General features: G+C 36.3%; 1 protein-coding gene across 1 annotated transcript in view; it reads right to left on the minus strand.

Moving 5' to 3' along the window:
- Window positions 1–23,612, minus strand: part of LOC150080505 (ataxin-7-like protein 3) — a 126,003-nt gene that overhangs the window by 37,609 nt on the left and 64,782 nt on the right. Inside the window, exons 5-6 of the mRNA XM_090380716.1 lie at window positions 19,586–19,648; window positions 10,250–10,321 (exon numbers count right to left, since the gene is read on the minus strand). Coding sequence (XP_090236842.1) covers window positions 10,250–10,321; window positions 19,586–19,648 — 135 coding nt within the window. The remainder of the gene's footprint in view (window positions 1–10,249; window positions 10,322–19,585; window positions 19,649–23,612) is intronic.

A 23,612-nucleotide genomic window follows, 5' to 3' on the forward strand; every position in this document is an offset into this window, starting at 1 on the left:
TGCAGTGGGTTGATAATGGCTGCCCTTTACCTTTTTTGCAGGAAGTTTATTTTAGCCAACGAGTTATAAATTACTGGAATAAGTTACCTACATGGGTGGTAGAGGCTGACAGTTTATGGAAATTCAAAGGCCAGTTTGATAATTACCTACAGGAGAAGGGAAACGCATAAGTTGTTTATTTCCTTTTCTCTTATTAATTATTTATTTATTTAAAATTTTCTTCTTATTATTATTATTTTATTTTTATTATTTTTATTTTTTATTTATTTTTTATTTTTATTTTTTTGGCTGGTGCAGCATAAGCCATAGGCTTCCTTGCACCATGTGGCTATTGTTAATACTAAAACTAATATTTTTTTAGTTCTTGTCTTTAGACATCATGTTACAGCAAAAGTTCAAAATATTTCATTCATTAATTGGTCAGAAAATGAGATCAAATGAGTGAGAACTTCTTTTGATCTCGTTTTCTCTTAAAAATATCTACACTGGCCCTTGAAGGGCATCATGCCAGCATGGTGTCATTCTAAATCTTTCAAATACCTATGCTAAATTCTACAGAAAGAGAAACCTTAATCATAAGAGTTCAGTATCATTAATTAAAAATAAATGGTGCTTTTACAGCTACCCCCCACCCCTCCCAATTTCCACATTCCAGAACCTAAAATCATATTCACAAGTCATATGCAGATTCAGCTTGTTAAATTACATTGGAATTCAGGACACCACATTTCATTTTGTAAACAAATGTTCCTGCAAATGTTTATTCTGAAAAAAGAGTTGGCTATCTTGAATCACTGTTTTGTCTTCAATAAATAAAATAACTAAAATTTTATGTCACTAAATCGTATAATCTATCAATAAAAAAGAATTTTATTACTTACTACAGCATATAATTTGTAACTGATGGCAATAATGCAGGAAAATTCCATTTAATTGGATATTGACATATTAAATTCACAGCCAAACCTGGCTATGTAAACATGTCAAGCTTTCTGAGATGTAGTCATTTGAGATGAATTACCTAGACTGCCCATATAACAGACTACAATATTCTGTTGGTTTGGCAGCACATTACTAATAAGCTCAGAGAGTTACCACTATAAATATGTCCTCAAAATCACCAATTTCATCTTTCCTATGACAGTACCCCAGACAGGATTATATACATTTATCAGAATCATCTTTCTGAATTGCACAAAACAAAAACATATGCAGAACTGCCACTTTACATAGGCACCTCCGTAGCCAGGTGGGCAGGAGCAGTAGTGCTTAGCACATGCTTCTTGATTAGACCGGGGTTCGAGCCTGTGACCTCCAAATATGGAGGATGCAGAAAGGTCAGGGAATGACCACCGCATATCCCCAGAGCAATATGACTTTAGTTGCTAATGCTCCTAAAAACCAAATAACAACATAACAAACAACCACTTTACAATTTTAATTTTAAGAATGCTCAACTGATGTGCAGTCCTTGAGATTTCAGATTCAATCTTGCTTACTTCTCAGTACACTATTTATTGACATCTTTAATTTATTGTTTTAGGAAATTCTTGACATACTTTTAAACTCACATCTGTCTTTATTAATGCCAACAGTTCTGTGCTCTATGATAGGTGAATTATTGTCAGATGCATTGGCATCTAATTCATTTCTCATTTATTTTTTTCTAAAAGAATCTCAACTACTGGTTTCCTTTACCATAATCCATTTCATCTGCCCTGATATTCCTTACAGACTTCACAATCTGGAATCTCTTCTTTTTTGTCTCTATTAACTCCAAATCTCATTACCTCATTCAATAAAATCCATTTGCTGTCTCTCTCTCAACTTGACAAATCACTAAGACCTTTCGGACGTTCTTCAGTCTAACTTTCCTAACGGTGAAATAATTTTCTAAGGTGATTTTACTCTTCATAATTCTAGCTGATTTAAATTTTTGTATGGACCCTGATTGTAGAGCTTCTGAAGTTCTTGCCTTTAATAACTAATGAAGTTATACAGAAAGAGAAACTTGTTCATTTAGTTACTAGAACAGCAGACAACCATAATGATACACTTAACACTCAATTTATATCTTTTTTAAATTAAATCAGAATATTAAGTTCAGACCCTTGGTTTAATATCAGTATAATGTGTGGTTAATATTTTGATGGATGCTAATTACATATCTTTTTGTAGTAAAGTTGTTAGGAAAATATATGGATTACCAATGGGATTAAACATAAATGCCTTAACAGCAGAGTTACATCTTGCTGAAATGGAAAGATTTATTTATTTCTAATCATGAGAAATGTTATTTTTTGGCCATTATATTTACAATATTTTTCCTGTCACTACAGAAGGAACTATCCACGGGGTTCTTTATTCATTTAATAACATCCATCCTGATCTTAAATATGTGTTAGAAGTTGAAATGCAAGGAACCTTAAACTTCCTTAATCTTGCTATCAAAGTGAACTGAACATTAAAATATTTCACAAGAAGACAAATGTAGAGTTACACTTACAATTTGAGTTTTCATCTCATTACAAATAAGAAGTCTGTATTGTATAAACAATTTGTAAAACCAGTAGAATTTAACACATCACCAGAAGATTAGGAATAAGGAAATAAATAACCTTATACAAAAATTTTTAATTCATGGTTAATCCTTCCTTTAATAAACTATATTAAAAATAATTTTATAAAAAAATATCTAGAAGCTCCTATTGAAGGTAGACCACCTATACAAAAGAAATATTTTATTTTCTTACCACATATACTGTTATGGTTTAATAAGCCCTTACTTTATAATGCTGAAATAGCTGTCAACAGCAATGATTTAAAGAACAAACTTACTGATGTAATTCAAGTTTGCAGATGATACAAAGGTTGGCAGGGTCCTTAACAACAGTAAAGACAGTATGGTACTGCAACTGAATCTGGATAAGTTGGGAAAATGGGCTGAGAAGTGGCAACTGAAGTTTAACATTGACAAATGCAAAGTACTGCATATGGGTAGCAATAATCGAAGAGAAACGTACCAACTGTGTGGTACTACACTCAGGGAAGTGGAAAATTAAAAAGACCTGGGGGTAATTGTGCAGTCAAATATGAAGTTCGCCGAGCAGTACAGATGGGCTGCCAGAGCAGGTCATGGAGTCTTGTCAATGATATATAGGAATTTTGCTAGCAGGGACAGGGATGTGATTATCTCATTATACAAGGCAATGGTCAGGCCACACCTAGAGTACTGTGTACATGTCTGGAGGCCTCATTTTAGGAAGGATGTAGAGTTGCTAGAACAAGTACAAAGAGGGGCAACAAGATTGGTGAGGGGAACAAAGGGGTGCTCTTATGAAGAAAGGCTTAAGTTTTGCAAATTACAGCGCCCGGAGAGTAGGCACCTGCGAGGTGATCTGATTGAGGTGTATAAGGCCTTGAATGGGTTGAGCAAGCTGAATGCTGATGGGATTCTTCATTTGCTCAGATTAAGAATCTGAGGGGGTACAGATTCAAGTTGAGGAAAGACAGTTGCAGAATAGATGTGTGGAAATTTGCCTTTACCCAGCGGATAGTTGATTGGTGTAAAAGACTTCCATTTTTTGTTGTGGAAGTTGATAGCTTAAATAAATTTAAGGCTGAGCTGGGACAGGCATTTGGAACAAAAGGGGGGGTGAAATGGGAGGTTTTTTTTTTTTTTTTTTTTGGCTGATGCTGCATAAGCTTGCTTTCTTGCATCATATGCCTCTATTAATGCTAATGCTAAGTTATTCATGTTAACTTTTCAAATATCTGATCTGATTTCAATATTATTTTTTAAATGTTGAAATCAAAGTTTCTTATAGATAGTTCAATAAACATGATGTTATGATGAAATATACTTCATTACAATTAGAAATAACTTTTAAAACTGACTTTAGGATCTTTCTAACTAATAACCTCCAAGTACAAGCACACTGTGGGTGACTTCCCAGGTGTGAACCAATGTAAGCAGGGTCGATTCCACCACATGGAGGAATGCTGCCCCTCTGTGTTATCAGGCAATACTGTGGTAGATGACTCTCATCGACCAGTACAATACCACCACTTTGCTTATTGGAGGCTTGAAGTGGTGGAACCCATGTTTAGTCTCCAGAGCTAAGTTCCGGTCATCCCTTCCCCACCGCTTCCATCATGCAGTATGATTGATAACTTTTGAGGTTATGATAAACATCATGGCAAGATCCAATCTTCCTTACATTTCGAGAGTACAGCTCTAAAACAGTGTTTGCAGGCCGGCCGCTAGTTATTACACCAGACCAAACCTATTGGTAACTCTTTAGGAGGCTTCCGGATCAGCTAGTGTATAATCTTGCTACCTCTACTCTGCCAGATAGTGACCGGAGGGAGTCCAATTAGTGTGTATGCAGGGGGGGGGCATTGTCGAGGCCATATTAAGTCAAGGATCTCAGTATATTCTTACCATGTGTACACCATATCCAAAAATTTCATTACTTCATATAGCACTTTTACCCTAACTTTTTCTTACTATTTGGGAGGTTTAGATCTTATCTGCCAAAAGATCTAAACACTTGCTAGTTAATTTCACAAATATACATGGTCTCAATTCTAATCTCAACGACGTCCATTTCCACTTGCTGTCTGCCAAACCCCATGTACTTTTTCTGACAGAATCTCAGGTATCGGTTGATTCAATTACTGCTCATCTCAGTTGCCAAAATTATTCACAATATGATTCCTTTCGCCCCAAAAGTGGTACTTGTGCATATGTCCATTCCGATATTCCCTGTCAGAGACTTGGTAATTTGGAATCTCCTCTTTTCGATCTTCTCTGGCTTAAAATCTCTCTACCTCATTGTGTAAAATTCATCTGTTGTCTCTACCGTTCTCCCAACTCCACTAATCACTTGGAGCTCTTTGACTTCCTCTGTTTGCAACTTGACTTGATCCAGTCCAACTCTCCTAACAGCGAGGTAATTTTCCTTGGTGATTTTAATGTTCACAACTCCAGCTGGCTTCCGTTTTCTAGTCACACTGACCCAGCTGGTGGTAGCAGTAGTAGTAGTAGTAGTAGCAGTGGCATTTGATGCAAGAAAGCAAGTGTATGAGCTTATACAGCATCAGCCAAAAAAAAAAAAAAAAATCACACCATTCCCTCCAAATGCCTGTCCAGTTCCTCCTTAAATTTATTCAACCTATCAACTTCCACAATGACAGATGGAAGTTTGTTCCAGCAATTAACCACCTGCTGGCTAAAGGCAAATTTCCGCACATCTAATCTACATCTGTCTTTTCTTAATTTGAATTTATGCCCCCTTAGGTTCGTAATCTGAACAAGTGGAAGGATCCCATCAGAATTCAGCGTGCTGAACCCATTCAAGGTGGTCGAGATGCTGAGGCTTTTGCAATTACTAATGACCTTGCACAGACTGTTCACATTTACCTAAAAGGATACCAGACTATCCTAACCATACAGCCAACACACTTGATCTTTTTCTCACAAATAAACCTTCTAAGTACATGGTCGAAGTGAGTGGTCCTTTAGGCACCTCAGATCACAACTTGGTGATTGTCTCTTCTCCAATGGAGCCTTTATCTCATGGCTATTCCCAACCTCATACTGTTTGTCATTACAAGAATGCAAAATGGGATGACCCGTGAGATTTATTTTCTTCTTTTCCTTGGTTGGATTACTGTTTCAAAACTTCTGATGTCAACGTTTGCTCAGATCGTGTCAGTGAAATTATTCTTCTAGGAATGAAATTTTTTTTATTCCACACTCCACTTTAAAATCTCGTCATTCATCTAAACCTTGATTTTCCAATAAATGTGCTAAAGCTGTTGTTCAAGAGAAGAACGTTGCATATTGTAATTGGCTCATTTCCAATTTTTCAGTTTCATTTTCTGCCTACACCAAAGCTCGCAACAACTGTAAAGCAGTTATTAATCAGTCCCAACTAGATTTTGAACAGACTAAGAGTAGAAAACTGCTTCTTGCCCGAATAGTAGCCGAGTATTCTGGTCTCTTGCCAAAGCTATTGGCCGCAACTTTTGCCCATCTCTGCTCCCAACACTGTCAAAACCAGATGGTTCTGTTGTCACTTCAGCCAAGGATAAACCTGGCCTGCTAGCATCCCATTTTTCTTCCAACTCATGTATTAATGATCTTGGTGAAACACCTCCCACCATTCCCAACACACTTCATTCAATGCCTCTTGTGGTCTTCCATCAAAAGGATGTCAGAAGGATTTTGACGAATCCTGATGCTAAGAAAGCCTTTTGAGCTAAGAAAGGATTTTGATGAATCTTGATGCTGAGAACAAGTGAAGAAATACCTGACGGTATTTTTCCACTTGTTCTCAAAACCTGTGCTCCTAAATTTACTCCTGTTCTTTGCTGCCTTTTTTCACTTTCTTATTCCAAAGGTGTTTTTCCTTTTGCATGGAAATTTGCTCATATCCAGCCAGTTCCTAAAAAGGATGACAAATCCTTCCCATCCAATTATCGTCCTGTTGCAATTACTTCTACTCTTTCTAAAGTGATGGAGAAATCAATTAACCGCCAACTCTTAAACTACCTAGAAACGTTCCCTCTGATCAACGATCACCAGTATGGATTCCATCAGTGTCGATCCAATGGTGATATTCTGGCTTATGTTACTCATTTATGGACAAATTCAACAGAAAAGTTTGTTGAAACACAAGCAGTTGCTCTTGACATCTCAAAGGCTTTTGATTGTGTTTGGCATAAAGATCTTCTAAACAAGCTTCCATCTTATGGCTTGCCAACTATTTTTGTAATTGGTTATCCAGTTTTATCTCTGATCGCTCACTGAGGGTGATGGTAGATGGCTCTCTGTCTTCTAACTTCTCCACTAATGCCAGTGTCCCCCAAAGTTCAGTTTTTCCCCCACTCTTTTCCTCTTGTATATTAATGACCTTATTCCATTGACTGGAAATCTTATCCATAGTTTTGACGATGATAGCACATTGCATTCCACTTTCCAGTTTGAGAACCTTGCCCTGCTCAATCAGCTTCAACTTCTCGGATATCTGCTACCAATTCCTTAAATGCCAATCTCCAGGTAATTCTCCAGTGGGGCAAAGACAACTTAGTTGATTTCAATCTTACTAAAACTCAGTCTTGTCTTATATCTCCCAGAAAGGATTCTTCTGCTCCTATGCTTATCTTTGGTGACACTCCAATTTCTAGGAAAAATGATATATCTCTTTTGGGGATTACCCTGACTTCTAATCTCTCTTGGCACAAGCACATTACAAATATTGCTTCCTCTGCATCTAAAAAACTTGGTTTTCTCTTTAATTCTTTTCTTCCAAACATCTGTTCACTCTGTACAAATTTAAAATCTGCCCTTCCATGGAATATTGTTTCCACATCTGGGGCAGTGCACCCAAAACCTCTTTCAGGCTTCTAGATTCCATTCAGAAGAGGGAGTTAGGTTAATTAATGCCTCCTCTCTAACAGAGTCTCTCCACTCGCTGTCTAATAGACGTACTGTTTATGCTGCATGCCTTTTCTACAGATACTTCCATGGGCACTGTTCTTCTGAATTGGCTTCTGTAATTCCCACTCTCTCTTTCAAAACAGTTCGAATATGTGCCACCTCCAGTCAACATCCATTTACTGTCCAACTTCAAACTCATAGAACCAACTTTTCATCTTTCTCGTTTATTCATTCAACTGCCTGCCGTTTTCTGGAACAACCTTCCTTCATACGTATTTCCTGAAAATTACAGTCTACATAAGTTCAAGTCTAATGTCAACAAATATCTTCTTTCATCTTCTCAACCTCCAACCCAAGCACGGTACTAAGTACTATAGGTTCTAATACCTCTCGTGTTTGGGGTTTTCATTTAAAAAAAAAAAAAAAAAAAAAATCATTCGTCCAAGAGATATACAAGAAGACAAACGTTGGACCTGTCTTTAACAAACTTCCATATACCGAATTTTTTTATTTAGTGAATTTTTTTTTTTATTTCCCCATGGTCATTACATTCAAAATAGTTTCCGTATAACATATAGTTTCCACATAATGAACTGATATCAAAATAGTTTCCATATAACAAACTGATTTCAAGACACATGGCTACTCATTTTTCACACCTCTGGTCTTTAGTCAACAGAGCTGATGCTGTAGAAAGCATGGATTAAGAGCAAAAAGGATTAAGAATTAATCCCTTTAGATTTTTAGAGCTAAAACATTCCACAATTTAGTGATGCTCATAAAATCTATTGACAAAGATTAAGGCATATTCCCAAAGCAGACATTGGCTCTGGTCAATCTGTTTTCTACTGTAAGCACACTAATAGAGAATTAGAAGAAATTGATTTTCCTTTATCCCAGAAATACAGCTGTTGTTTGGCAGAAAAGAGTAATCCACACTTTCACTAAATTTCACCTGTCTCTGTTTACATGGCAGGTACAAATGGTCCCTAAATCAGTTTTGTTTTAGCTGCTGTGCAAGTGATCTTACAAAGTCTAAGAGGAAATCTTTGAATGTAGTGGGAAAAAGTGAAGTGTTTAATAGTGTAGATCGGAGTGTTAAAAAAAAATAATAAAAGAAAAAGAAATTGCTTTAAAATTTGGCATCCCTGCCAGTAGTGTGTCAACCATTCTGAAAAACCATGTTTCAATTCTCAAATTGTTTGTGGAAACGGGACCCAGTTGGAAGAGTGCGAAATTATGCCTGTATGAAAATGCATATGAAGACGATTTTAAGTGGGTGAAGTTGATTCGAGACCAAAGCATGCTAATATCAGGGCCATTAATAAAAGAAAAGGCTATGGAGTATACATCTTTTCTGGTCATAAAACATTCCAAGCCAATTCTGGTTGGCTGGACAAATTTAAAAAGTGCCATGGCTTACTCGAAAAAGTTATTTCTGATGAAAGTGGAGTTGTAATCGAAGAAGACTATACCCATTGAAAAAAACAGTTTTGAAAAAAATTATCGAAGACTGCGAGACCAAAGGTATAATCAAAATTGATGAAACAGATCTATTTTTTTTAATGTTTGCCGAACAAGACACTGACTTTTAAAAGTAATATATGTTTAGGTGGTAAAAATAGTAAGAAGAGAATTACAGTCTTGGTTTGTGTAAATATGGCTAGTAATGAAAAACTGAAGCCTTTGGTAATAGGCAAAAGTAAACAACCCAATGTTTCAAAGGAGTAAAGTCGTTAGAGTTGAACTACAACAAAAAATCTTGGACGATAAATGAAATTTTTGAACAGTGGATGTTAAATTTTGATAGAAAGCTTATTTTCTTCCCATCGAATACCTTGTCTAAACTGCAGCCAATGGACCATTATCAAGAATTTGAAAATGCACTACCGAAGGCTTTGGTCTCGAATACTGAGAATAGAAACAAACCAACCTATAGATTCTGTTATAGATTTGCTGATGTGCATATCATAGTTTGCAAAGGTGTGGAGTCAAGATGCGACAGAAACAATGGTTAAGAATTGTTTTGCAAAAGCAGGTTTGCTAAAACGCCAATAAACAGTGATGAGAGGAACTATTACAAGACATTGAGCAATCTTGGGAAGAACTCCAAGCAAGAGGTTTGATCAGTGGATAAATCCACTTGACGAATTTTTAGGAGTTGATAATGATGTCACAGTAGCTGAATATCTGAGTGACTCTGAATTTTGGAGGTATTCAAAGAACCAGTGAAAATGTCAACAATGAATTGGATGAAATTAAGGGAAATATTAAACCTTCCAAACATGAAATGTTAGCAACATTTGAAACTTTTCATCGAGGCCTTCAGTGTGAAGAAAATGTGCCAGAAAATATATTTGAGTGTATAAACAAATGCGAATATATGAATGATATACAATAAAATCCAGTTACAACAAAAAATTTCACAAAATAATTCTTAAAAGTGTGCTAATATATTGTGCACACCATGTAAGTAGTCATTTCTTAATATGTATGTATTAATAAATTAACTGTTTTAAAATGTTAAAAAATTTATTCCTTCCCACTTATTTCTGATTTATTTCCCATCTTTTACTATATTTCTGAATGTATAATTACAGTATTTTTCATTGTTGAAAAGGTCATATTTCCGTATAACGAAATTTCTGTTTAATGAATTTTTTCAAGCGAACAATCAATTTTGTTATATAGAAGTCTGACTGTATTTTAAGAGGTTGGTTACATTTTTGCTTTCCCAAACATATCTTTACATTTTACTATTTGTAAAAAAAAAGCAGCTGAAAATATAAAATATTCATTTACCGATTGACACTGTCTCATAGTTTGCTAGTATACTACTTCCTTCTGTAGAAGATCCTCCAACTGTAGAGTCTCCTAAAAAAATGGTGACCAGACATCAATCACTATGGATTTATTGGTGTTATGAACATTAAAATCAACAAGAAAATTACATTAATACATCTTAAAATGTACATAAATTTTATGTTTAATTTTGTATTTCTATTCTGATATCTCTTTTTTACTCTTAACTGACATTGGGTAATTTGAACCTGGAAATGACAGTAATAAAAATCTTTAAAAATCTGCTGTCATTTTTATGTTACTAGCAGTACTGAACTGAGAAATTTGGTACTCTTCTCCTCCTTCCCAGTAACCTATTATATGAAGGCAGGTTCGTTAGAACTTTGGGTGTGAGCAGCTGTATCGCGTGACAACAGGTCTCATGAACGCAATAGTATACAGAATGTAACTTTATTTACCAAATTGTCCATTTTTTTTTTATTATTATTTTAACTGCTAAATAAGGCATTAAACAATACAACATTGTATATATTTTAAATTAAAACTTGAGGCATTTCTGATGCAAAAAACATTTCTGAAATTAGGGATTTTAGTTAATATATTAACATTAACTTGCCGTTTTTAGGTACATTAGCATATATGTATAATGCCTATTGTCTTCACCATGTCTGTCCATCCATCTGCATTGACTTCACTCAGAAAATTTTATATTTGGGCCTTTTAGAAAGATTTGTTAAGCCATCCCAAATTTCATTAAAACTGGACCAACAGAAATCTGGTAATTATTTTTTTTTCCCATACATATCACATAGGCCATCCATATACTGTAGCTGAACCACTGGATATGCTTGTTGCTATGTATTAGTCAGAACAACGAATGGGAAATGTGGCAATGCACAGGAATGAAATTATTTCGATTTTGACATAAAAGTTGTTGCTTTTTGCACTTTTTTTTTTTTTTTTTTGCTATAAATCATGAATTATCACTAATGCACCTGAAATGTAATGCAATGTATACGTTAAGTAACTTGTGAAATCGAATTTCTTGGGAGAAAGACATGTGGGAATTGACTAATTCTAATAAGAGATTAAACTGCACTTCATGCAAATTTTAAAGGACAGAACTTATTGAAACAAGTTGGAAAGAAAACTTTATAGAAAACGTTCCAATAATCCCAATGGATATCATTTTCAAAAATAAGGTGATTGCAAGAACTGGTTATATAAAATGTGTTTTTTTAAACTTGAAGAAATTGTGTGAATTATGAAGAAAAATTAAAATTAAAATTTATGAATTAAAGAAATTAAATGAATCATGAAAGAACACCATGTGCATTTAAATGCTGATTACAGATGCCATCAACAGCATTTAGTTCACTCAATCCATTTAAAGCACTAAACACTTCAATCAGGTCCCATAAAGGTGGAGACCTGATTGAAGTGTTTAGGACATAGTTTCCAGATGCTGCAATTTGCAGAGTGGAAGTTCTTCTTGGTAAGAGTACCGACCGCTTCTCTGCACCCGTTCCAAAAGATCTCATTCTTCCTAAAACAAGGCCACCAAAGCCATATACAATATTTAAGATGTAGCCCTTCCATTGCCTTATACAATGAGATAGCCATTTCCTCATTCCTGTTGGCAAAATTCCAATATATCATTGACAGAACCCCATAGCTGTCTTAGCAGCCTGTCTGCACTGCTCAGAGAACTTCATGTTGGAATGTACAATTACTCCAAGGTCTTTTTCAATTCCAACCACTTCAGTGTGATATTGCTCAAATAGTATGTTATTCTGGGATTACAGCTACCCATATGGGTATTTATCACCTTGCATTTATCAATGTTAATACACCTTGCATTTATCAACGTTAAACCTCAATTTCTGTTTCTCAGCCAATCTACCTAATTTTTCTAGATCTTGTTGCAGTAGTGGTACACCTTGACTCCTGTCATTAACTGCCCTGCTAACCTCTCTATCAACTGAAAACTTAGACAAAAACTTTGTATGCCTTCATCAATAACATTAATAAGTACTAAAAACAATAAGGGCCTTACACCAAACCCTGAGAAACTTCAACAATAACATTAATCTAAGAAGAGTGGTGCCTATTTATAACCACCCTCTGTCTTCTCCTGCTCAATCAGTCCTTTATTCACAGCAGTAAATTGCCCCTAATACCACATTGCTCTAATTTTTACAGCAGTCTTTTGTGTAGAACAGTATCAAAACTTTACTGAAATCTAACTACAGTAAAACCTTGATATAATGTGCCTCTTCTTACCATGGTTTTGGATATACCATGGCTATAATCATGGCTCCCAAAAACAAATTATGAAAAAATGTAGTGTGTTCAAAGAATTTGAAATTTTATACTACTGGAAACTGGAAAAAATGAATACTGTATATACTCATATCTACAGTACATCCTGCTACCATATTTCCATGAGGGTAAATTAGCTAAAAATTGGCTGTATATTTGCTTTGATATAGTCAGTATTCGGTAGCAGAGTAATTTTTGTAAATAACAGACTCATCAGAGACTAATTACTATAGACAGCCAGTTTCTCCTCTTCTCACCTAGAAATGCAATAAAATAGTACATCAGTGAAATGCTAATTACAAACAGCTGCCTGCCTCTGGAGGAAAATACAGCTACCATTCATAAAGTGCATTACATTAGTTACAAAGTAAATTTTTGCAAACAACAGTATACATCCTTTCTTTGACTAGAAGTCACACTTATGATAGCAAAAACTGCAAAGGGCTAAACTAGACAAAAATATACATTAACTGACAAGTGATTTATGGAGAAATCATGTGATTTCACTTTGGCACTATGATAGACCAGACAGACAGTTTGGTTTGATTTAGTTTTCCCAAAACATGGTAAATTCTGGGGTTTTCTCAAAACACAGTAAATTCATCAGAAATAAATACATGGCAAAATTAGTAAATCAGTAGGACTGAAATAATGGCCAACAAAATAAAAAAAAAATTACAGCTGAAGAAAAGTTCAAGATTATCAAAAAAGTGAAGAGTGACAACACAAAATGCAGTATATTTTGTGAGTATACGCAGTATATTTTGCCTCAACTACCTATGATGGCAACCTTTTCCAGTGATCAATGACTTGCTGGCTAAAAGAAACCTTCTTACAATCTAGTCTAACCCTCTTCCTCTGTAATTGGAATTTATGCCCGTGAGTTCTGGAATTCTCTAACAACAATGAAAATTTTGTCTTAATTTATTTTGCTTATCTCTCTCAGCTTATAAACCTCAATCAGGTCACCTCTGATGTGCCTGGTTGTCAAGCTCTATAGCCCACATATTCGGAGTCTTTCCTCATATGGGCATCCATTTGCAGATCTCATCGTGTGAGAGATCCTGTGTCATTTTCTGCCGTGAAGGGAATTTGTCATGTACCAGTGTATCATTATATTTACATTTGGTAGGACAAATAAAGATTTATAAAGAGTTGCCCATTTTTGGACCCTTTCAAGAAACTCAATGTATTTTTTCAGATAAGGTCTCAATACCTGAACACAGTATTTAAAATATGGTTTTATAATTGCCTTATACAGTGGGACTATGACCTCCATATCTATACAGGATAATGTTCAATAAATCATCAATAGAAAACCATGCATTTTCCTGGCAGCCTGTTTACACTGGTCAGAAAACTTCATATCTATCCTTATTATAACTCCCAGATCCCTTTCTTTCTTTACAGTTTTAAATTCAACCCCATCAATGTGTAATTTATTTTGAGGTTGCTATTCCCTGAGTGTAAGACCTTGATTTTGCTGCATTAAAACATAGCTGTCACTTTTTTGACCATTCTTGTAGCCTGTTCAAGTCATCCTGAAGGAGTGCTGCTTGGTATTAATCATTAACTACTCTACCAATCTTTACATCGTCTGCAAATTTTGACATCAAGCCTTCTATTAGTATCCTATCATAGTGCACATTATGTATCAACACCAGAAAACAAACTATTGCTTATGAACACTAGCTGGATGATAAAAAAAAAAAAATTAAAAAAAATACCTTTTATGTTAGGGCCACCCAAGAATTACTTCATCTATCCATGTGTATTATGTGTAAAAATTGCATGTGTTCGCTGGTCAATTTGTTTGTTCTTCTGAACAAAAAACCTTATCCTTCCCTGAGATTGACTAACTCAGTAAAAAGCCTACAAGTTCCTCGCACATCACTGATGGAAGTCATTCAAACTTTGGCCTTTTCCACCCAGTATGGAGAGGATGGATAATGATTGTAACCCTATACTACCGACAAAGACTTAGCACTGATGTACTTTGCAAATTTATATAATCTTATGTATATATTCCTTACTTCATTATTCATGATGACTCCTTCAGGCTGGCTTCCTTCTTGTTTATTCATTATAACTTCATTGGGTAGGCACCCAAAAAAGCCTTGACAGGCCCATGGTGCATGAAGGTACTGTGTTGGGAACCAGTCACATACCAGGCTACCAGGCTTAGAAACTTCATTTTAAGAAGGACACAGATCTGTTGGAAATGGTGTGGATAAGAATTAGTTGTCACTCTTATCAACACCATTTTCAAAGGTACATTCTTACTGAGCAAGATGGGTTCTGTAAACTGCAGTATCTGGAAACTAGGCATCTGTGTGGTGACCTAATTGAAATGTATAAGGCTTTTACAAGATTAAGTAAACTAAATGTTGATGGCACCTTTACTCTTTCTCAGATGACACAAATGAGAGGGCATAATTTAAACTGAAAAAGAATTGTTTCGAATAAATGTATGAACATTTGCATTTAGTAGGAAAGTAACTGATTGTTGGAGCAGCATCCCACCTAGTGTTGAAAAAGTGAGCAGTTAGAATAAATTTAAAGGTGTGAACAAATTATTAATACAATAGCCATTCAATCAGTTACAAACACTATCGGCGCCTCCATAGCCAGATGGGCAGGAGCAGCAGTGCATAGCACACGCTTCTTGATTAGACCGGGGTTCGAGCCTCTGCTCACCAAATATTGAGGATGCGGTAAGGTCAGAGAATGACCACCGCATATCCCCGGTTATTCCCTGCATCCAGTTCTTTTGTGACTGCATAATAGTATCCAATAAAATTGGGAAGTCTTGCCTGACCAATTTGATTGGATACTTTGATGCAGGGAATAACGTTGATATTATATACTTGGATCTTAGAAAGTCTTTTGATACTGTTGCACATGGAAGACTACTGCACAAATTGGAGCAGTGTAGCATTGGAGGCAAATTGCTGCTATGGATAAAGGGGTGGTTGAGGGGGAGAAGACAGAGAGTAGTAATCAATGGACACTGCTCATCGTGGACTAATGTTATTAGTGGAGTCCCTCAGGGTTCAGTGTTGGGTCCATTATTGTTTTCTGTATTTATAAATGATATTGATGATGGTATATCAAGCTTAATGTCCAAGTTTGCAGATGATACAAAGGTTGGCAGGGTTGTCAAGGACACTACTGACACTATGCTGCTGCTGCAACAAGATCTGGTCTGGAAAGGTTGAGCAGATGGGCTGAGAGGTGGCAAATGAAGTTTAACACTGACAAATGTAAAGTACTACATATGGGAAACAACAACCCCAGAGCAACGTATCAACTCTGTGGTACTACACTGACAGTGGTAGAGAATGAAAGGGACCTGGGGGTGGTTGTGTAGGCAGATACTCTTGCAGCCTGTCTGCACTGCTCAGAGAGCAGTGCAGATGGGCTGCAAGAGTAGCTCATGGTGTATTGTCAATGATATATAGGAATTTTTCTAGCAGGGATAAGGAGGTGATTATTCCCTTATATAAGGCAATGGTCAGGACACACCTAGAGTACTGTATACAGGTCTGGAGGCCTCATTTCAAGAAGGATGTAGAGCTGCTGGAACGAGTACAGAGAAGGGCAACAAGATTAGTGAATGGAACAAAGGGGTGCTCTTATGAAGAAAGGCTTAAGTTTTGCAAATTACAGTGTCTGGAGATTAGGAACCTGCGCCGTGATCTGACAGAGGTGTATAAAGCCTTGAATGGTTTGAGCATGCTCAATGCTGATGAGATTCTTCCTCTTGCTCAGAATAATCACCTGAGAGGGCATAAATTCAAATTGAGGAAAGACAGATGTAGAATAGATGTGCGGAAATTTGCCTTTAGCCAGCGGGTGGTTGGTTGGTGAAACAGACTTCCATCCCTTGTCGTGGAAGTTGACAGCCTAAATAAGTTTAAGGCTCAGCTGGACAGGTATTTCGAACGAACAGAGGGGTGAAGTGGAAGTGGTTTTTTTTTTTTTTTGGCTGATGCTGCATACTGTTGTTGGGTTTTTAGGAGCATTAGCAACTAAGGCCATATTGCTCCGTGGATATGTGGTGGTCATTCTCTGACCTTTCCGCATTCTCCGTATTTGGTGGTCACGGGCTCGAACCCTGGTCTAATCAAGAAGCGTGTGCTACGCACTGCTGCTTCTGCCCACCTGGCTACGGAGGCGTCAATGATGCTGCATAAGCTTGCTTTCTTGCATCAAATGCCTCTACTAATGCTAATGCTCCTAAAAACCAAATAACAAAGAAACAAACACTATCTGGTAACTAAATTTTTCATATTTACAGATCACTGAACCTTTGCTGATAGAATTATTTGAATTCTCTGTAGAAGTTTTAAGAAGTAAGTCTTTTTTTTTTTTTTTTTTTTTTCTTATGTGAACCCCAAACACGTCTAAAGTTGATGTTGCTAATTTAAATTAATGAGAATATTTTCTACTGGAATTTCTGTATTAAAGACATGCAAATTGTCATTTAAGAATGGAAAGCTGATCAGTAAGAATGTTTTCTTGACTAATATAGGGAAAGACTATTGGTATGCATGGGTTATAAATGGGTTGATTCAGAAAGTGTTTTGTCAGTATAAAAACTAATGTGTTGTTATTTATTCTTTATTTAGGTATAACTGGTTTATTCGTTTCAGGAGACTTTATAAGTCAAAGTTCAGAAAACAGTCTGTTCTAGTTTTCACAATCCTAGACAAGAGAGACTATGTGCATAGTCAAAGGTTCAATCCAAGACTCTATTCAGTGTTTCTCAGAGAAGTGCCCTGAGAAGAACCCTGTCTTGAAGATTACCTAGATGATGTTGACTGATTTGAATTGTTCTAATTATTGTCATTTTCTTAAGCTTGTTATCTCAGTCTTGTTTCAGAACAATAAAGTTCTGAATTCATAAAAAAATTATTTATCTTTGCAGTGAACTTAAAATGCATCTATTTGGTGGTCAGATGGATTCTTTCCAACAGAAACACTTTCTGTCTTACATGTATGTCTTTGAATATTTCAGTGTAGTTCTTTGATCCTATAATTTAATAATGCAATATCCGTGAATTTGGTAATTCATGGATATTGTATTATTATTTGTAGCCAGTGCACTGTAAGAATCATGTGGTTCATTTAAAGATATGCCCACTGTAGAGGATCGCCAAGGTCTGGTAAAAATATATGGGAGTAAATCCGTTTTTAATGCAATGTCTGCATCTTATAGCATTCAATTAACACCTATCAGACAAAATCTATAACAAAAATAAAATAAAATGAATTTGCCTTAAATGGATAATAAGTTTTGAACAGATTTTTAATTTTGAGAGGAAAGAGTCATATATATCTTTTTTTGTTGGCTAAAAGGCAAAGAATATATAATATAACCTGCGAAAATCATTTTTGTTGAGCAATAATCAAGTTCTACGGTAATTTCTGCTCAACAAGTAGTAACTGAATTCACTTTTTAACATGATTGAATATATGTGAAGTCATTTTGTGCAACTTATGTAGCACACCAAGAAAATTGATATGTAGCTCAAATTTAAAAAAAATAAAAATAAATAGAGATTTGAAACTTTATGATATACAGAATTTATTAGTGACTCTCAACCGGATTTACATACTTTATGCAAAGTGTGGCAGTAAAGTTCCTGGACTGGTACTGTTGTGGTCATATTCAATTAGGTGATAATAAAGAGAAGTGGTATGTTGTAATTCAAACTTCCTCCAACAGATGATGGTACAGAGATTGTCAAGTAGGCTGAGGGTTGCAAATAACAACCAGTTTCATTAGAAACATTTATGTTCCATGTCATGATTTTACAATGGAGCAATAAACAAATATCAAATTTTGCTTTAAACTGGAAAAATGTGCAACAGAAATGTATGAAACATTAAGTGGTACCAGTGTGTTTGAATGGTATAAGCAAATTCAGTTCATGATGACCCAAGAAGTGGGTATCTGTCAACCTCTCGAAATGAGGACAGAGTTGCAAAAGTTCAGGAAACTGTGCCAAGAAATTGTCGTTTGACCCTCAGAATGGCTGACAAGCTGGATTCATCAAATTCTGCATGAAGATTTAGGTAAAAAGGAAAGTCTGTGCAAAATTTCTGCCACACAGCCTCACTGATGAGCAGAAGCAAGAAAGAGTGTCATCATACAAAGGCTTCATCCGAACTTGTGAAGACAGTCCTAATTTCCTTGACTCTATTGTCACTAGAGATGAGGGTTGGGTTTTTCAGTATGATCCACAGATGAAGCATCAGAGCACATGGTGGACTTCAAAATCATCACCAAGGCCCAAACATTTCATTCACAGAAGTCCAGGATCAAGAAGCTGATCATGTTTTTTGACAAACAATGTGATTCACAAGGAATTTGTATCAAAAGGAGGTGGGGGGAGAGAGAGAGAGAGAGAGAGAGAGAGAGAGAGAGAGCTAACGTTGTGTTCTATGTACAGGTGCTTCAAAGCACTTGTGAAGACTACTGAAGTGCATTTCCTGGTTAAGCCACAATTTCAAGAGAAAGGCAGCTGGTTCTTGTTTCACAACGATGCCACCACCCATTTTGCCCTTGTTGTGAAGACGTTTCTAACAGAACATGACATTGTACAGATCAGTCATCCACTCTACTCTCCTGATCTAGCACTAGCAGAATTCTTCCTCTTTCCCAAGGTGAAACTGCCTTCAAAGGAAATATATTTTAGGATGTTGAAAACAAAAAGAAAAACATAACCACTGAAATGAACATAACTTCTTTGAGCACCTTTGTTGACCCTTCAAAAACTTTTAGAACGGTGTAATAAGTGCATTCAATCAAGTGGTGATTACTTTGAATAAAAATAAACATTTTTTAAACAAGAAATAAACACTTTTGAAAAAAGAATAAGCATTTTTGAACTCCTTCACTTTGTGTTCTTTTTATTTTTCCTGTCTGAGAACTTCATTACCACACCTAATATTTGATTTTTTTTTTTTATCTGCAATACTATTGCTTAATATTTTTTTAATAATTACCATTTTTCCCTCTTGCTTTTGTAATTCTTCTTGGTGAATTTTTCTCTCTCTTCTTCTTAGAAGCTATCAAAATATCAATTTTAAAAAAGTCATAATAAAACCATCACCTATAAGTATAGAAGAAAAAATATTCATTCTGAAAGCTATTTAAATTATATAAAGTTTGTCAATTCACATATTTCATTTTTTAAAGGATAAATTTGCAGAGTTGCCGAACCTTACCTTCATCATGTACAGCTTTTTTATGTAGAAAAAAAAAGTGATGTAACTGAGCTTATAAGATCTTTCATTTTGTTTGCTCAATCCATTCAAGTCTTTATACACCTCAATCAGATCACCTCACATGTATGTAGCCTCCAGCTGCTGAAATTTGCAGTACTTAAGTCTCTCTTGGTGAGAGGATCCCTTCATTCCCCTCACCAATCCTATTGCTCTTTTCTGTACACGCTCAAGCAAATCTACATCCTTCCTAAAATGAGGCCTCCAGACCTGTATGCAGTACTTAAGAGGTGGCCTGACCATTGCCTTATACAGATGGACAATCACTTCCTTTTCCCTGCTAGCAAAATTCCTGTATATCATTGACAAAACCCCATGACCTGCTCTCGCAGCCTGTCTGCATTGCTCAGAAAACTTCATATCTGACTGCACATGTCATCTTCATTTTCTACCACCCTAAGTGTAATACCACACAATTGGTACATTCCTCTGGGGTTACTTCTACCCATATGCAGTACTTTGCATTTGTCAATGTTAAACTTCAGTTGCCACTTCTCAGCCTATCTTCCCAACTTTTCTAGATCCTGTTGCAGTAGCACACTGCCATTACTGTCATTAACAACCTGCCACCCTTTGTATCATCTGCAAACTTCGACACTAAGCCTGATATACCTTCATCAATATCATTGATAAATATACAAAACAACTGTGGACCCAACACCGAACCTTGTGGGACTCCACTAATAACATTAGTACACGAATAGCAGCACCCATTGATTACCACCCTCTCTCTCTTCTTCCACTCAACCATCCTTTTATCCATTGTAGCAACTTATTCTTAATACCATTCTGCTCCAATTTGTACAGTAGTCCTCCATGCGCAACAGAATCAAAAGCTTTCCTGAAATCAAAGTATATGACAGTGGTCTCTGACAGTTTTTAAATTCTGTACAATGGGATCAACTAACGATGTTACCAACAGTAAATTCTAAGTGGGAAGCATTCAAGGAATTAATCTTGGATGCTACTAAAAGTTTCATACCTATTAAGAAATATTGTTCAACGTTTAGGCCTAAATGGTTATCTAATGAACTAATGAGACTCGTAAGAGGGAAGAAATCCTCTCCTCCTAATGGATAAACATTAGGAGGAGGCTGACTCGCTTTAGAAAATACAGTTGCGAGTTACAGGCTCTGAAAAACACGATAAGTTTTTGCTTATTATTTACATAATTGTTATTTTATATTGTACTTAATACGTTGTCTTATAGTTCTAATTACGCTGGTTATTTTTATTTTAATTTGTATAAACAGTTTTTGTAGATATACGTAATACTTTATAAAACCGTTATTTCATTCGAATATTGCAGGCATTGTTTTTGTATATAGTGATAGGGAATTCAAATTTTTAATTGAGGTAGTTAGGTACCTCTAACGTATAATTATAGAAACAGTAATACGCTTCACTGTTTCTATTAGATAGCGTAGTATTGACATTTAATTTAATTTAATTTATTGATCTTATTAATTTAAAATATCATGCCTCAAACTAGAGCAGCAAAGCAACAGGCTCAAAGTGGCAGGAGTGCTGTGACTCGGGGGAGAACTGAGGGGAGCGATTCTCCAACGCATCACAGCCTTAAAAAATGTGCAACTTGTGAAATGTTTGCCGAACTATCTGGAACGGAACATGATATTGCCATGGGGAATGTCTTTGTGTGTGCGGGATGTAAGGAGTGTAAGGAAATCAGGCGACAACTCAGCTTTGTTATGGGCCTATATGAGAGTTTGAAGGACAGGGTGGATGCCCTCAAAAGATCTAAATTGAGGGGCCCATCAGGCTCTCAGCTGCCCACATCAACACCAGAGCTTGCACTTGGTCATCACGCAACACAGCAGCAACCCCCAAGGCAGATTGCGCTGGTCCCAAAGGAACTAGTAGTTGTTGGTGACTCTATTGTCAGGGAAACGGGAAACATCCTTTGTAGAAAGGATAGATGGAACAGGACCAGGGTATGTCTGCCAGGGGCAAAGGTTGATGATGTTGTAGAGCAGATATCATCTTTTAAGGGCACAAAAGGTGATATAGTTGTACACGTTGGCACTAATGATATTAAGAGTAGGAGACCGGCAGAATTACTTAACAAGTACAGGTCACTGATGAAAAAAAGCCGTGAATTAGGGTTAAATTTGAAAGTGTCTGCAATTCTGCCCAGACACGATAGGAGGGAGTATATGATGAGAGCCTTGTCGATCAATTCGGCCCAGGAAAGATTGTGCAAGGCTCAAGGGGTAGAATTTTTTTCAGCCTGGACTGTACTTGTTAACAGGAGAGATTGCTTCTACAGGGATGAGATACACTTAAATAGAAAGGGTGCAAGAATATTTGCTGATGCTATCGAGGCAGTGTTAGGTGGGTCGGAAAACTGATAGCTTGGGGGGGATACAAGGACTAATAGTTTAACAGTAGCTGTAGGCAGAGGTGAAGGTGATTCTTGCACAACTTCTATTAGAATAAGTAGCGACCTGGAGTGAGGGGTGTTGGGGGTTTCAGGGACGGATGTCAGTCATCGTGAAACAGGTGGGTATATGGGATGTGTTAGAGTGGCTGGGAATAGGAATAGGTGCATGTATACCAATGCTAGAAGTATAGTAAATAAATTTGATGAATTTGAAGTGTTGGTCAAGACATCAAAGGCGGATATTGTTGGGATATCAGAGACGTGGTGTCACACAGATATAAGGAATGCCGAACTGGAATTTGGGGAGTACAATGTGTACAGAAAGGATAGACAGGATAAGAAGGGAGGAGGTGTTATGCTGTTAATAAAGAAAAACATAAAATCAAAAGAAGTGCATCCAGTTGATATAGATGAACAGTGCACTGTTGAGTCAGTTTGGTGTGACATAAGCACTGCGAAAGCAAAAATTAGAGTAGGAGTGTGTTATAGGCCTAATGACTCGAATGAGTACAATGAACAATTGTACAGAGAAATAGAGTGGGCTAGTAAATCAGAATGTCTTATAATGGGGGATTTTAACTTCCCAGATATTGACTGGAACTTATGGGTTGGGCACTCACACACTAGTCAGACTTTTGTGGATTTATTGGATGATTGTTTTCTGCAGCAGCATGTTCGAGAGGCAACCAGAGAAAGTAATACTCTTGATCTGGTTATCAGCAGTGATCATTCATGTATTAGGAATTTGCAGATAAAAGAACCACTAGGTGGCAGTGATCACAATGTACTGACGTGGGATTTACTTAAAGATTTAATTACCATCAGGGGTAAAGGAAAGGGTTTTTGCTTCCGTAAAGGCGAGTACACTGGTCTTCGACAGTTTTTAAATTCTGTACAGTGGGATCAACTGATGATGTTACCAACAGTAAATTCTAAGTGGGAAGCATTCAAGGAATTAATCGTGGAAGCTACTAAAAGTTTCATACCTATTAAGAAATATTGTTCAAGGTTTAGGCCTAAATGGTTGTCAAATGAACTAATGAGACTCGTAACAGAGAAGAAAAATGCATGGGATGCATATAAATTATCAAGCGACTCAGAAGCCTATGGCAGATATAAGTTAATCTGTAATCAGGTCACAAAGGAGGTTCGGCAGGCGAAGGCAGATTACGAGAAATCCTTGGCAAAAGATGCTAAGAAAAACAGCAAAGATTTCTTTACTTATATAAACTCTAAAAGGAAGGGGATGAATCTGATTGGTCCACTTGACATCGATGGTTCGACTATTGATGATCCTTCTCAGATAGCAAACAAACTGAATGACTATTTTGCATCTACATTCACGCA

This window comes from Mastigoproctus giganteus, chromosome 9 (genome assembly GCF_048544385.1).
Source record: "Mastigoproctus giganteus isolate SK-2022 chromosome 9, ASM4854438v1, whole genome shotgun sequence".
In the NCBI taxonomy this organism is placed as follows: domain Eukaryota; kingdom Metazoa; phylum Arthropoda; class Arachnida; order Uropygi; family Thelyphonidae; genus Mastigoproctus; species Mastigoproctus giganteus.